The 13,007-nt window shown below is 42.8% G+C and overlaps 3 protein-coding genes across 3 annotated transcripts; 1 reads left to right on the plus strand and 2 right to left on the minus strand.

Moving 5' to 3' along the window:
- The first annotated feature begins 227 nt into the window (after window positions 1-227).
- Window positions 228-6,290, plus strand: selenof (selenoprotein F). The gene is made up of 5 exons (XM_084007734.1): window positions 228-346; window positions 1,336-1,503; window positions 4,166-4,229; window positions 4,889-4,938; window positions 5,143-6,290. Exons 1-5 carry the CDS (start codon window positions 299-301, stop codon window positions 5,272-5,274), a joined length of 462 nt encoding a protein of 153 aa, XP_083863860.1. The 5' UTR covers window positions 228-298; the 3' UTR covers window positions 5,275-6,290.
- A 673-nt stretch (window positions 6,291-6,963) lies between these two features.
- cldn18 (claudin 18) lies at window positions 6,964-9,270 on the minus strand (the record flags this gene model as incomplete). The annotated part of the gene is made up of 5 exons (XM_084007450.1): window positions 6,964-7,159; window positions 7,254-7,367; window positions 7,451-7,604; window positions 7,717-7,881; window positions 9,051-9,270. The coding sequence occupies 5 exons, from the start codon at window positions 9,268-9,270 to the stop codon at window positions 7,066-7,068; spliced, it is 747 nt and encodes a 248-aa protein (XP_083863576.1). The 3' UTR covers window positions 6,964-7,065.
- A 2,022-nt stretch (window positions 9,271-11,292) lies between these two features.
- On the minus strand, window positions 11,293-12,050 carry LOC311012004 (transcription factor Sox-14). The gene has a single exon (XM_084007264.1). It carries the CDS (start codon window positions 12,026-12,028, stop codon window positions 11,303-11,305), a length of 726 nt encoding a protein of 241 aa, XP_083863390.1. The 5' UTR covers window positions 12,029-12,050; the 3' UTR covers window positions 11,293-11,302.
- Between the last annotated feature and the right edge of the window lie 957 nt (window positions 12,051-13,007).

The following is a 13,007-nucleotide window of genomic DNA, read 5'->3' on the forward strand; positions in this document are numbered from 1 at the left end:
CGGTTCCCCTTTAAAGCCACGAAAAGAGCAGAGGCGAAGAAGACATTTTGAGTCGCCTGTCGAACACGCCGAAACTAAAAATACATACAATTCAATTCTTCTAAATTACTAGAGAATTTATACATGTTTTAATACAACGTATATATGTGATGTAAAGTCAGCAAGCATCGAACACATAGAACAAATAAATACAAAATAATTTATGAAGTTTTACTGTCAGGCGCGACGGGCAGCATTTCGGTTAATGAAAGGGTCCTCAGAGTAGTTCTGGAGTTCTCGCTAACAAGCAGGCTCTAAAATGTCGGGAGAGGTGTATCTACTATGGCTTCTTTCGCTATTACAAACGGTGAGTTTGTTACCACTGAGATGTAGAGATTATCACTGCTTCCAGTAGTGCTTTATAGTTAGCACAGCGATCAGTGTAACGGTATTTTAAGTTTTCTGAGCCGCATCCTGCTGAACACGGAGCTTCAGAATGACGTGGCTTGTCGTCGTAACCCGAGAGCCCCGATGGGGATGTGCATCCTCTTCCTTGTTTATTTGTTAGCTAACTGAATCTTAACATGTATTAACAGATTGGTTTGTCGAAACGTGTCTTTTGAAAGAGAAAGGCAACGGTTGACCAATACTTCCGGTGTTGTATATGTGCTTACCCTCGTCAAAATCTGCTCCATTCTCACTTTTTATGGGGTAACGTCAATACAACTTGAGAGGACAGCTACTTCCTGAATCCCGAAAGCGGAAACATTATGTAAAATCTAGCTAGTCATAATTAGGTCGCCCGTCAAATAATAACTGTGGTGTTTTACGTGTGTTCTTTGTTCAGGAAAGAGCAAACATCCTCTTAATTACCCTGCCTGTTTAACACCATTCCGACCCGACAATCAAATCGTATCCCCTAAGAATTGTACTGTAATTATGCATCACAATCATCAAAATGTAATTGAGTCATAGTTCATATATGATAACAAATTTTAGTATGAAAATGCCAAACTGTTGCTTGTTTGTTTCTTTCCATATAAAAAAAAAAATGTGGTGTTCTACAAACTTTGTAAATCATTAATGATATTGTAGTTTTGGACCTTTTAAGATGGATTGATGATTGTCACTGTAAATTAGTTATTGCACTACATGCAGGTCATATCACATAGTTCTCATTTGTGTTAGTTTCAGGAATCCACAACCTCATTTCCTAAATTCAGGGTTATTAGATTTGTCACCTAATGCTTTTTTAACCTCACACATCTGCATATGAGAACTCAGCACTTTAATAATAAAACTTGGCTTTTTTTTTTAACTCTCTGTATGACTCTCATCCCCTCCCTCTCTCTCCAGCTGTCGGCGTATGGTGCCGATCTGTCGTCTGAGGCGTGCAGGGAGCTGGGTTTCTCCAGCAACCTGCTGTGCAGCTCCTGTGACCTGCTTGGGGAGTTCAGCCTCGCCAAGCTCCAGCCCAGCTGCCAGCAGTGCTGCCAGCAGGAGGCCCAGATGGAAGCGCGCAAGGTAAAGGGAACAACAGAGCTCCAGGGGAATGGGCAAACAGAAAGCAGTCAAAAAATTCAATCCCTGAGGAGTGTCTTACAAATACATAAGGAGATTGAAATGAAGTGTAACCAGAAGCAAGGTTAACCAATGAGCATGCATTACGTTTTTTGAATGAAAGGAACTTTAATGACACACGACGAATACGTTTATTAATTGTGCAGTCTTGAGCTGATGCCTAATGTTGTCTGTAATTTATTGAACTTCACAGAAGACAGATCTCTCAGTGGATAGTTGTAGCACTCGGAGAACCTCTGTGTCAGAATGTGTCACATTTATTGACAGGATCACAACCTCCAACATTTGAGCTGCTTCTAAACCCAACCTAGTTTTAGCCTCCCTGTCGCTGTGTCTGTTGACACTGTTCGGAGCTGTCCACCAGGGCTCAGCTGCCACACACCAACTCTGTCAGTAGCTGTCTGTCTCAATCGTGTCTCTGGTGTTCAGGGTCGAGGCTCCCTAACCCTAGCTTGACTGTCCCCGTGAGGTCAAGTCTTGTGGTAACGATCCGTAACCAGTGAGGAGGCGTCGCTGTGCTCTCGTTACTCTCAAAAGGAGTGCCTGCTTGGCTCTGAATGACAAACGGATTAAAGCGATGGTGGGAAAAACAATATAATTCTTCGTTGATGAAGGAAAAACCCCAGTGTGTGTGGTATCCTAGCAACAGCACCATGGGAAAGTGCAGTGCACACCTCATTACACCTCTTGATGATAACTCTATTTCAGATAGACACTTAGAGGAAAGATTACTCCTCACGGTTTGAGTTAAAATGTCACTTGTAAGAGCAATCGGCTGTCTCCGGCTACACTCTGAGGGTACTCGCAGCAACAACAGTGTCACTAAGCACATTTTCTCCTCGGGCAGCAACAATTATCTGCCAGCCTCCCAATTGAGATCAGTGCGGTGCTATAAAAGCCTCTGAGAAATGGCTTATTGCGCAGCCTTGTCAATTAGTAAGATTCACTGGGCATGGATGGCATTTTCAGGGAACTTCAGGGAACAAATGTTTGCTTGCTTCCTTGCAGAGCACCCTGTGCATAGTGGCAGTTCAGCTCCCCCGGGTGCCACTATGCAGCATGTTCCAACGTTGATAATGCTCTAATGAAGGCAACCAAGACGAAAAGTTGCCATGGCCAGAATAAATTGGAGCATTTAAGATTTGTCAATGAGTCTGTGTTAGCTTCCCTGAGTGCTATCTTTTTCACTTTTGGGTATCCAGCTTTGTAACAAGATGAACTTAGGTTGGCACACGTCCTGCGAGGAGCTACTGGCAGCTACAGACGTAGCGTAGGTGTGTGCGAGGTGACACAGGGAGGGGACAACAACAATGGCAACAATCACCCGCCATATCATTTTGCCTGCGCTTTTCCAAACACTTTCCAACGACTGTGTCTCATATGGTGCTGTGTAACAAACCATATGGCGGGTCAGATTATCGTACAACAGCCCTGTGGCTGAAAATAGTCCCTTAACAAATGGACGATTTCCAATTGTTTCAGCAACATTTGCTGAAAGCGGCGGTGCCCAGCTGTTTAAGGAAAGTGTGTAGTCTTGTTTTAAAAAAAATAAATAAATAAGGAACAATATTTGTGGACTGATTCACAAGATTCATGCTTTAGTAGGAACCAGTGTGCTTGGGGCTGAGAGCCGCCTACACTCTGGGAACTCGGAAAATAATTAGATGACATATAAGTGTAGATGTTTTCATGTCAACAATCGTATATAATATGTATAATCTACCATAATAGCCTTATCCTTTAAACTTGACTTGCAGCTAAAAATGTCTTACCATTAAGGAGGCTTTCAGAATAATCGTGGTCTTTTTGAAGAATTTAGGGTTAAAGGATCCAGAATTATCTCCAATTTAGGATGAGAAAAACGACACACACACATTATTTATAAAATAATAACAATACAATTGTTTGAGTACTTAAGTAAGAAAGAGATTACATGGATGGAGAAAGTCATTCTTTTCATGCTTGCTTTTGCATTTGAAGGCATCAATAGACTGGGTGACTTATTAGGAGCATTTTTAAGTGTTAAAATGCTCCAAGGAGTCCAGTTACAGCAGTCAAGCATTTGTTCCCTGGTCTCAAAAGGTTCGGGACTTGTCTCTAATCTGCCATGTGTGGTAATATGAAAAGCAGAGAAATTAAATTTCAGCGGTGCTGGATTGTTTACAGAAAGACGGGAGGAAGGGGAGAGCGTCTTAGCTTTGCATGCGTAATTTAATTTGCTGCGTGAACCAGCCAACCACGCCATTTACCACTCTTCTCCCTGAAACGGCGAAACAGAGCATGGCCTTGAAATACTGCTGTGACACTCCAATTTCCTCTAACTTATTGTATATTGGCGCTGGAGGTTTGATTACAAGTGAGCCCTGCACAAACCGCCATCCATCAGCGCCGCTCCATATGCACAGCCTCACGGTTTAATGACCCCCAAGGAGTCGCCTGGACACGTTTATGAATCGCTCTGTCTGAATCAAATTACTCCTCCAGGCCTCCAGCAGCAGCGCCACAGCCCGTGCTGTCTTTCTGTGTGCATGTATTGATGTGTGGGGAGGGGGGAAAAAAACTCTTTATGGTCCATTTGGCTGACGTTGTGTCTTTCTGCACACAGCTCTACGCTGGGGCCATCCTCGAGGTGTGTGGATGAAAATTGGGGAGGTTCCCCCAAGTCCAAGGTGAGTTCTCCTATTAGGACAGGATTATACTGATTGATTCCCTTGTTGCTGACGGCAGCAGCCCTCTCCTGTGTGTGTGTGTGTGTGTGTGTGTGTGTGTGTGTGTGTGTGTGTGTGTGTGTGTGTGTGTGTGTGTGTGTGTGTGTGTGTGTGTGTGTGTGTGTGTGTGTGTGTGTGTGTGTGTGTGTGTGTGTGTGTGTGTGTGTGTGTGTGTGTGTGTGTGTGTGTGTGTGTGTGTGTGTGTGTGTGTGTGTGTAAAATATATTCTCTAAAAATCTTTTTGTAGTAGGTGGTCTCAAATGCCTGAGGGTCGATTTTCAAACAAGCTTTTGAAGTGTTTTTCTGCTCTCTTGGGAGCAGACCTCCCATCAGTTTTCAGCGTAACATTTGGTTAATTCGGTGTCGGGTTACCTTGATTGAGTTACTCAGTATGAGGGTTGTCTGGAGTCCTGTCTGCCCCATATGGTTGCCGTTTGTTTACTTCAGCTGTAGCCGTCCTGTGTTCTCAACTGTCTCCGTCACTGTTAACGCCACATTTCCCAGGAGGTTTTTGCAGTTGTCACTAAAAGCAGACCTCAGTAGTAAAAAAAAAAAAAAAAAAATCAAATTGACTGATTCATTACCTGACATATGTCTCACTGGTGTTTGTATCTCCTCAGCTTTTGTCAGGAGTGACAAGCCGAAGATGTTCAAGGGTCTTCAGATCAAGGTAAGGATGATGAATTGTTTACCACTATGATGATATTGTCTCATGATAACACACACGTTAAGTTTCTTCCATTTCAAAGAGAAATCGGATAATGTCAGTCAGATGATTTTCTGAATATCTTTCATTTATATTGATGGCAAACCTGCCTTCCTAAAATACCCCTCCTCTTTGTCTCCTGTTCTCACTCACCCCCTCCCACACTAGTACGTGAGAGGCTCAGATCCTGTACTCAAGCTTTTGGACGATAACGGGAACATCGCTGAAGAACTCAGCATTCTCAAGTGGAACACAGACAGCGTGGAGGAGTTCCTGAGTGAGAAATTAGATCGGATATAGACAAATGTATGTTTTTTTTTTTCTTTAGTTAAACGGTCTGTTTACCCAAAGTAAAACAGCTCTAGTGGTAGCATGTAGCCATGCAGATATTTTCTGATTCATGCACATGAGATTTGAGATTTCTGAGTCCGCCTTCAGGTAACTGTGAAGTTGTTTGTGGTGCTCGCAGCACTGCTAAATGACGTTTAAAATATTCAACATGTCTTTCTAGAAGCGGTGTTCTGGTAATTGTAGATAAAGCACCTAACACTGCTGAATAAAAGGTACCGATCAATACTGAGCACCACAAACAAAAGTACTCTCCCCTTGATCATATTTAAGGTTGTGGCAGAATTCCCAAAGGACAGATCTTTAAAACGTGAGCAAATCAAAACTATCTGCCTAGCTAGAGACTACTAGGGGCTACTGAGAAAATGTTTTTTTTTATATAATTTGGATGAACCCATTAGTTATCTACCAATTTGTACACACCACGGCCTTGATAGATGGCTGTTAAATAATTATACGATGGTTTTTGTATGTGAAAATCCTCAATTTCTAGTCTGGATTTTACCAAATAACTTATGTGAGGGTGTGAAAATTCCTGATCGCAGAGCCCCGTTGGGCAGCACACTCAAAGTAATGACCAACATTAGAGATGATTCCTGGCTCAGAGTGCATCCATTAGGTTTGTAAAACATTAATGCACATCAAGAATCGAACTGTTGTCTACCTGTGGGGGGGAATTACATTCCCCTTCTGTCTGTCGGATATTCTTGTATTATTTTTTTATAACGCTCAACATTGTGACTGGTAAGAATGAATCCTGGTTACTCTCCAAACGCAGACGTCTTTGCTGAAGCACACGTTAGTGAAGACCTCACAGTAAACCAATTTTGGGATGTGAGGTCTGATGTAAATTTGTGTTTTTTGGCATCTTCTGCTTTGAGGAGGAACTGGGTTTATTTTGGATGCTGGTATTTGAGCGAGTGAGGTGACTGTTTAAATATGCAACAATAAACAAGGCCTCTGCTGGATTATCTGTTGATAACTGTTTTTTTTTCACTAATGTAAAATAGAATTAAATAACACAATCATCTTTGTTACTCTAGCACAGATGAGCTCCCCTGATTTGACGCATGGATTTGGTGACATCTAGTGGTGTAAAACGACATCTAGTGGTGTAAAACGACATTGCATTATTCAAACTTGGAATGAAGTCCTAAATCTCAGAATATATTGCCAAAACTATCCCTAAAATCTATATAAATAATATAAAATATATCTCTTTCAAATATAACACTAATATCTATATGTGTAATATGGTAGAAAGCCCTGAATTTATGCTCACTCATTCAGTGGTGTAACTCCTGATTTCACTTTGCACAGCTAGAGCAATAGGTCTGCTGGAGCACAGCGTTAGCAAGTTGGCTAAAGGTATAGCTACAATTAAACCAAGCACACAGAAATTATTTTAATTATACAAGTCCTTTATTAATAACACGAATCAAAAATTTCACAAATCAGTGTTTTTATGAACATAAAAATTAAATGATTTTTTATCAAAACTCAAGTAAAAAAAGCTTCAATTACATGCAGCATTTGAAAATATCTAGTAACCATGTGATGTGCATGTGAAAACATTTTATTTATTATAACTTCTGTTGGACTGGGTTAGACATTATTGATGCCCATTATCAGATAGTCGAGATGTATTTAATGTGCATATGAGGAACTGGGTTGGGGGGGTATGAACGGCTAAAAGTGGACGCCTTAGCAAACACAAATTGCCGGTGAAGCTGTGTGATGAAGTTACACGTAATGCTGCTCTTTCTTGCCGCCCTCTGAATGATGATCGAGGTCCGTTTTGGTGCGGGACTGAGGTTTGTAAACAACTCCGGGGTAGCTGAAAAGCAAGAGGCAACACTTATATAAGATCTATCTATGTCATAAGAGCATAAAATCAGTAGATGAGTGAATATTACTATGAGGGGACTCACTGTGGTTTTTCCTCTTTCGCCAACTCCTTGAAAGCCAGTGACTTCAGGACGCCACCGATGAGCAGGATGCCCCCAGCTATCCAGGCCACAAACAGTGCAGGGCCAAACGTGTATCTGTAAAGACAAACAAGAGGTGATGGAGGTCCGGCATGCAAATAATATGGAGTGTGTGGAGAAAATAAAAATCTATATCTTACGTGGGCATCCCTCCGCCCAACCCTCCGCCCATCCCTCCGCCCATCCCTCCTCCGAACCCTCCCTGCATGTTGTTGTAGTTGTTGTAGGTGGACGTCCTGAAAGAATCCACAATCTGATTGGCGTAGATGGAAGCTCCTGAGATGCCGCACACACCTGAGTGAAGGACGTAGAGTGACGTAGACGAGAATTAATTGATTTATTTACTTCATAGAGAAACTGTTAATACATGCCTTAAGTCATGTTTCTCATAGCTCTGTAATCGTACCGGCGATGATGAACATGATGCCGGCTGTGAGGCTCATCTTGGCCTTGGTTCTGTCCGCCATGTTGTTCATGGAGAGGCAGGTCAGAGAGAAGAGCGCTATCACTGCCCCGAGGACTCCCAGCACCACACCCACTATCATCAGGGCTCGCACCGCCTGGAAAGAACCTAGTGGACACAAAAAACAGGCTTATCGTATAGAGGCTGATGTTTCTTAAATGACTTAGATTAGTTCATTGTATATTGTGCTACCAATAGCCTCTACATTGAACATATAAGTCACATATATCTGTGACAACAGGACTTATATTTTGCCTTTAGACCTCATTTGGCAACATTGAAATTCGTTATAATCTTCCAAAGATGTTGATGTGAATAGATGGATTTAATCTGATTATGTGGCCTGTAGTCCCCTGTAGTCTATGTGCTGGGGCCGGCCTTTTGCTTGTTGTTTGTTCTGTTTCTGATAACTGTGTTGACCAAGCCACGGCCCGGCTGTCCATTATAGTGACCAGAATGCACTGGTGCTAATGCAAATACTGATAGGAGTCGGCTTGACATCAAGAGTTGGTAAAAACTGAGTGTGAAAATATCACGTTTAAATAATAATTTACACTAAATAATTATATGGAAAAACTTTTCAAATCATCTGATTCATTCTTTTGCCACTTTAGTGAGAAAAAGTCCTCGAAGATTTATTTTGTTGCACCAAATCCAAGTGTTTTCATCTTTTTTATCAAACTATTCAGTTCCTCTTAGGCCCCTTTTAATAGAAAAAAATGAATTTCTTCACTATCTGACATATTTATTTGTTTCAGCACTTCATTGGAGCTACTTTTGATTGACATTTTTAAACCCCGGAACAATCACGCTTTTTCTTTTAGAGTATTTTTGTACCTGATTTTTAGAGAAAAAACTACTGGCTGCTCATCTCATCATCCTTTTTATTTGACATAATCCTTTAGAGAGATGTGGTGATAAAGTAATGCAGAGAGAGAAAAATGTGTCCTTCTATGTCGTCATTGACCTCATGCGACTGAACGGTTCTCGACAAACCTCCTGCTTTGTCATTTGAGAAGAACGACTTCGGTCCTCTTGGATCTTAACAAGTAATGAGAGAATTTCCTCATAACAACCCCGGACTGTTTGGTAACAAATTCCTTAACTTTGATACTCAGTGCATCATTGTTCCTTTGACCTGAGAAAGTGAAATATGTCTTTTCAGAGTAGAAATGGGAGAGCCCGGACTGTGACACTGAATGTGATTAATTCTGGCCGCATTTTGTGTTCATTATTAGAACAGCAAATAGCTAAAACACAAGAGAGTCTAGTCCTACCTGCGAATCCCAGGAGGCCGTAGAGCGGGCGACACTCGGTGAGTCCAGCGGAAGTGGTCTCACAGTCCTGCCACAGACCCTTGTAGGTGTAAATAGATGTCACCACTTCCCCTTGCCTGTTCTTCACACTCCATCTGTTCATGGCAGTAGCTGCGATGAGCGCCGCTGCACCCACCAAACCCAACACGAATCCACCGTTCTGCAGAACCGACGGCGCCATCGTTGGTTTCCTCCTTCAGAGTTTGAGAAATAAACTGGGAGGCACAGTGTGTGTGTGTGTGCAGGATGGACTCCGTTTAAATGAAGAACTTGAAGTATGGCAGCATGTGTAGATGAGTTTCAGTGCGTGGGCAGAGAATGAACGTGGGCAATAAGGCACCTTGTAGTGATGGTGCGTTGGGCGGAGGCGGTAGGGTGGGGCCACCTCGTTGCTGAGAGGTGTGGACACAGTGGCGATAGGCGCACCTGGCACCTGAGTGAGGACTAACTGTTTAAATGTAAATACGGGAAGCTGAATCACCGGCTCCACGGGGCTTTCGGTAACCTGCCAACAGTTGGTCAGTGGGGGTGAATTATGCAGCCGTTCGCCATGCCAACACCCTCACACAGTGAAATATGATGCAGGAAGACAGCACGGCGGGCAGGAAGTAAGACAGACAGCCGAAAAATAACACAGTCGACATACTCGGAGTTTGTCATTTATGACATTATCCCAGACAGAATGCAAAAGTTCATATCAGGCCTGAGGTGTGAGAAACTAGTGACGTAACGGCTTCTTTCACTTCCACTGGGAGGCCAGAGCTCCAGCTCGGCGACAGAGCTGCATCCAGACCTGTTGATTGATTTTTGTGTTTTGCTCAGAGCAAGATTGAATCTTCAAATCTGGCACTACATACTGATAACTGTCACTTCTCAAGGGTGTCAAGTGACTGGGCAAAGCGTTTAAGATGCTGCCCATGTCATCACGATGTCGCCACCATTGAAATCTGTTACATTTCTACTGTCAAAAGTCTAATAAAGACACAAATACTCAAATGACACAAATATACTAAAGCAGCATCACACATGGGGACTAAAGCTTGGTGGTTTCGTGAGGACTCATTCCCTCTTACTAACTTTGAAACAAACAGCAGCTCTGACGATTTCCATGATTCAACTTATCAGCTTATCACTCTGTCAACAACTGGGGAGGAGAGAAGTTTCTATTCCTTCCTTATCGCGAACCTCGCTCGCTCTCTCTCTCTCACAAACACCCAACGAAACTCAGCAAACGTGATGCGACTTGAGAATTGATTTCTGTTATGTTCGTCAGTAGGATGAACTTCTGTTTTTTTTTTCTTTGCATTATATTAATATTTCTGTAAGCCTTTGTTGTACACCTTATCAGCTTGTTTGAATAAGAGTGGTCAGGAACATAGAAACATACTTCCCCCCAGGCATTGTTAACTGATATCTGACCTGAAATGACATTTAACAGAAAAACTACCAGACATCATATTGATATTCCTCAGAAGTGAAATAAATGCATGAAATGTAGAGATGTAGATCATCTCAAATGCAATACTATTAATAAAAATGACTCAATTTCACACCAACAATGACTGAATTATTATCCCAAACTGATGCAGTTGCTTATATAAAATGTTTATTCTTTACACAATTCTTCTGAAGAGCAAAACAAACTCCAATGATTTGATAATATTTTATGGAAACATGTATTTTTTCCACTTTATAGGCTACATAATGAAATATACCGTTGCTGTTCAAATGTTAGAACATACGTTTATAACAATCCATTTTTTGGCCTGGATTAATATCAATAATTGGCTCTTGTAGGCTTCCCCTCTAATTTCCACAAAAGCTAAATGTTTTTGTAATATGGACAGCTTATTGATTCAGATCAATTATTTATAGCTACTCGTGGGCCTCGTGCATTTTGTTTGATTTGAATTTATTTTTCCTCAACTGAGTAACATAACAGCACCTTCACGTTACACCTGCCCGCTTCACTCTGCATTTACCTGGAACGCGTATCATTCAGAGACTTGTGTTTTGGTGCACAGAAGTAATTAAGCAGCAATTTACGACATAATATCGGCAGAAACACTTCATATTCAGATTTGCTGTAATATTTGTATCATTAAAACAATGCCCAGTTATTTTTTAAAATCTTTTTTTGGTCATATTCTGGGGAGGCCCTGTGCGCAAACTTTTCCCATTAGGACCCAACTTCTTGAAGTGTGTGCCGCCTGTCACACGCCGGAGCTGGGTAAAGTGTGCGAGTCCATGCCGTTCTTGGCCATCCCTCCGGGGAAGAGAATATAAGCCACCTGAGGCTGCAAACTGGCCGCAGACCAGGCGTTACAGTTACACGGCATCACGTACCCCGGGCTGGAAGGGGACGGGTGGCTGTGGGTGTGCTGTCCGTGGCAAGCCAGACCCCCGATCCCTCCAGTCTGGTACCCAAACGTGTGCGCGCTGTAGGGCAACGCGCCGGCGGCCAGCGCGTGTGGCATCTCCGCCATCCGCTGGACAGCTCCGGTGCTGAAATGCGCCACCGGCTCCAGCAGCGAGAAGGGAGAGGGCGAGGAGACCGGGGCGAGGAACGCTCTCGCTTTCTCCCCGGGGACCAGGAAGGAGTCCATGGAGAATCCCTTCAGGTGCTCCGCTGCGTCCCCGAGTAAAGACGGCAGCGGGAAAACGAAGCGGTCCCTCTTCAGGAGACTCTTGGGTTTGCGCCGGGGTCTGTACTTGTAGTCCGGGTGCTCCTTCATGTGCTGAGCCCGCAGCCTCTTGGCCTCGTCGATGTACGGACGTTTCTCGGAGTCGGACAGCAGCTTCCACTCGGCGCCGAGTCTCTTACTGATTTCAGAGTTGTGCATCTTTGGGTTTTCCTGGGCCATTTTCCGCCTCTGGCCTCTGGACCACACCATGAAAGCATTCATGGGTCTTTTGATGTGATCTATAGGTTTTGCCATGTCAGAAACGGACACATTAATTAATGAATAAAAAACGCACGCCGGTCCCACTTTAAATGAAGTCACGTCTCCAAGAAGCGCATGCTCCTCTCGCGCGTAAAAGGGAAAAAGTGGTCGGAAATAATGTCTCCGTCTCTGATAAAATAATAGAAACCGTAGTTCCAAACTGACTGATGTGGAACGGAAAAGGGCATAAAGCGCAATGCCTGAGCGCATGAATGGGAGTCACACAGGACTACGTTGGAAGCTTGTTATGGATGATGCTGGGCATGTCAGCCACTCATCACCACGCCACTGTCACGCCGGGCTAAGCCAATGGGAGAGAGAGAGCACTGTAATCCCTTCACAAAACAAGTGACTGTATACTTCTGAGGAACTCCCTCCTCCTCCTTCTCCATCACTTCAGTCTCTCCAGATACGAGGAATGCATACAACTAAAGTAGTAGGTTTTGTGATAACAAACTCAACACAGCTGTTTTTCTTTAGAAAGATCTCAAAGGAAATGTCAGTCATTAGTCATGTGGAAGTCAAAAGGACTGATTATGGGAATTCTAGACCTACAAAACACAGCATGGTTTATATCCCTCCCTTTCCAATATACCAGGAAGATGGGGAAGAAAAGTATGAATCCTGGTGGAAAATCGGGCAGAAAAGTAGTAGAATCAGGTTGAAAGCTCATTTCAGGAGTTTACCCCCCCCAAAGTTTTAAACTGCCAAATTCCACCCAAAATACAGAGTTTAAATAAAATACACTCCTAAATATGTGTACTCTTTAGTTTAAAAAAAGTCGGTCTCACTCGTTTAAATTCTTCCCCATGATGCCAATCAGTTTTCTTAAAAAATCATATCTATATGTGTACAAGCAGCTCACCTCTCCCTCCCCCATACTCTACAAAATCAATATTAATCACAGCCATAATTCACTGCCCCAATGGTTGTTGTAGTTTTCATAATTACTATACCTTATCTGATCAAACAT

This window comes from Eutrigla gurnardus, assembly GCF_963514095.1.
Source record: "Eutrigla gurnardus genome assembly, chromosome: 4".
NCBI lineage: Eukaryota > Metazoa > Chordata > Actinopteri > Perciformes > Triglidae > Eutrigla > Eutrigla gurnardus.

Excerpts from the sequence above, each read along its gene's own strand:
- LOC311012004 (XM_084007264.1), bottom strand. The coding sequence starts at position 12,028 with ATGGCAAAACCTATAGATCACATCAAAAGACCCATGAATGCTTTCATG.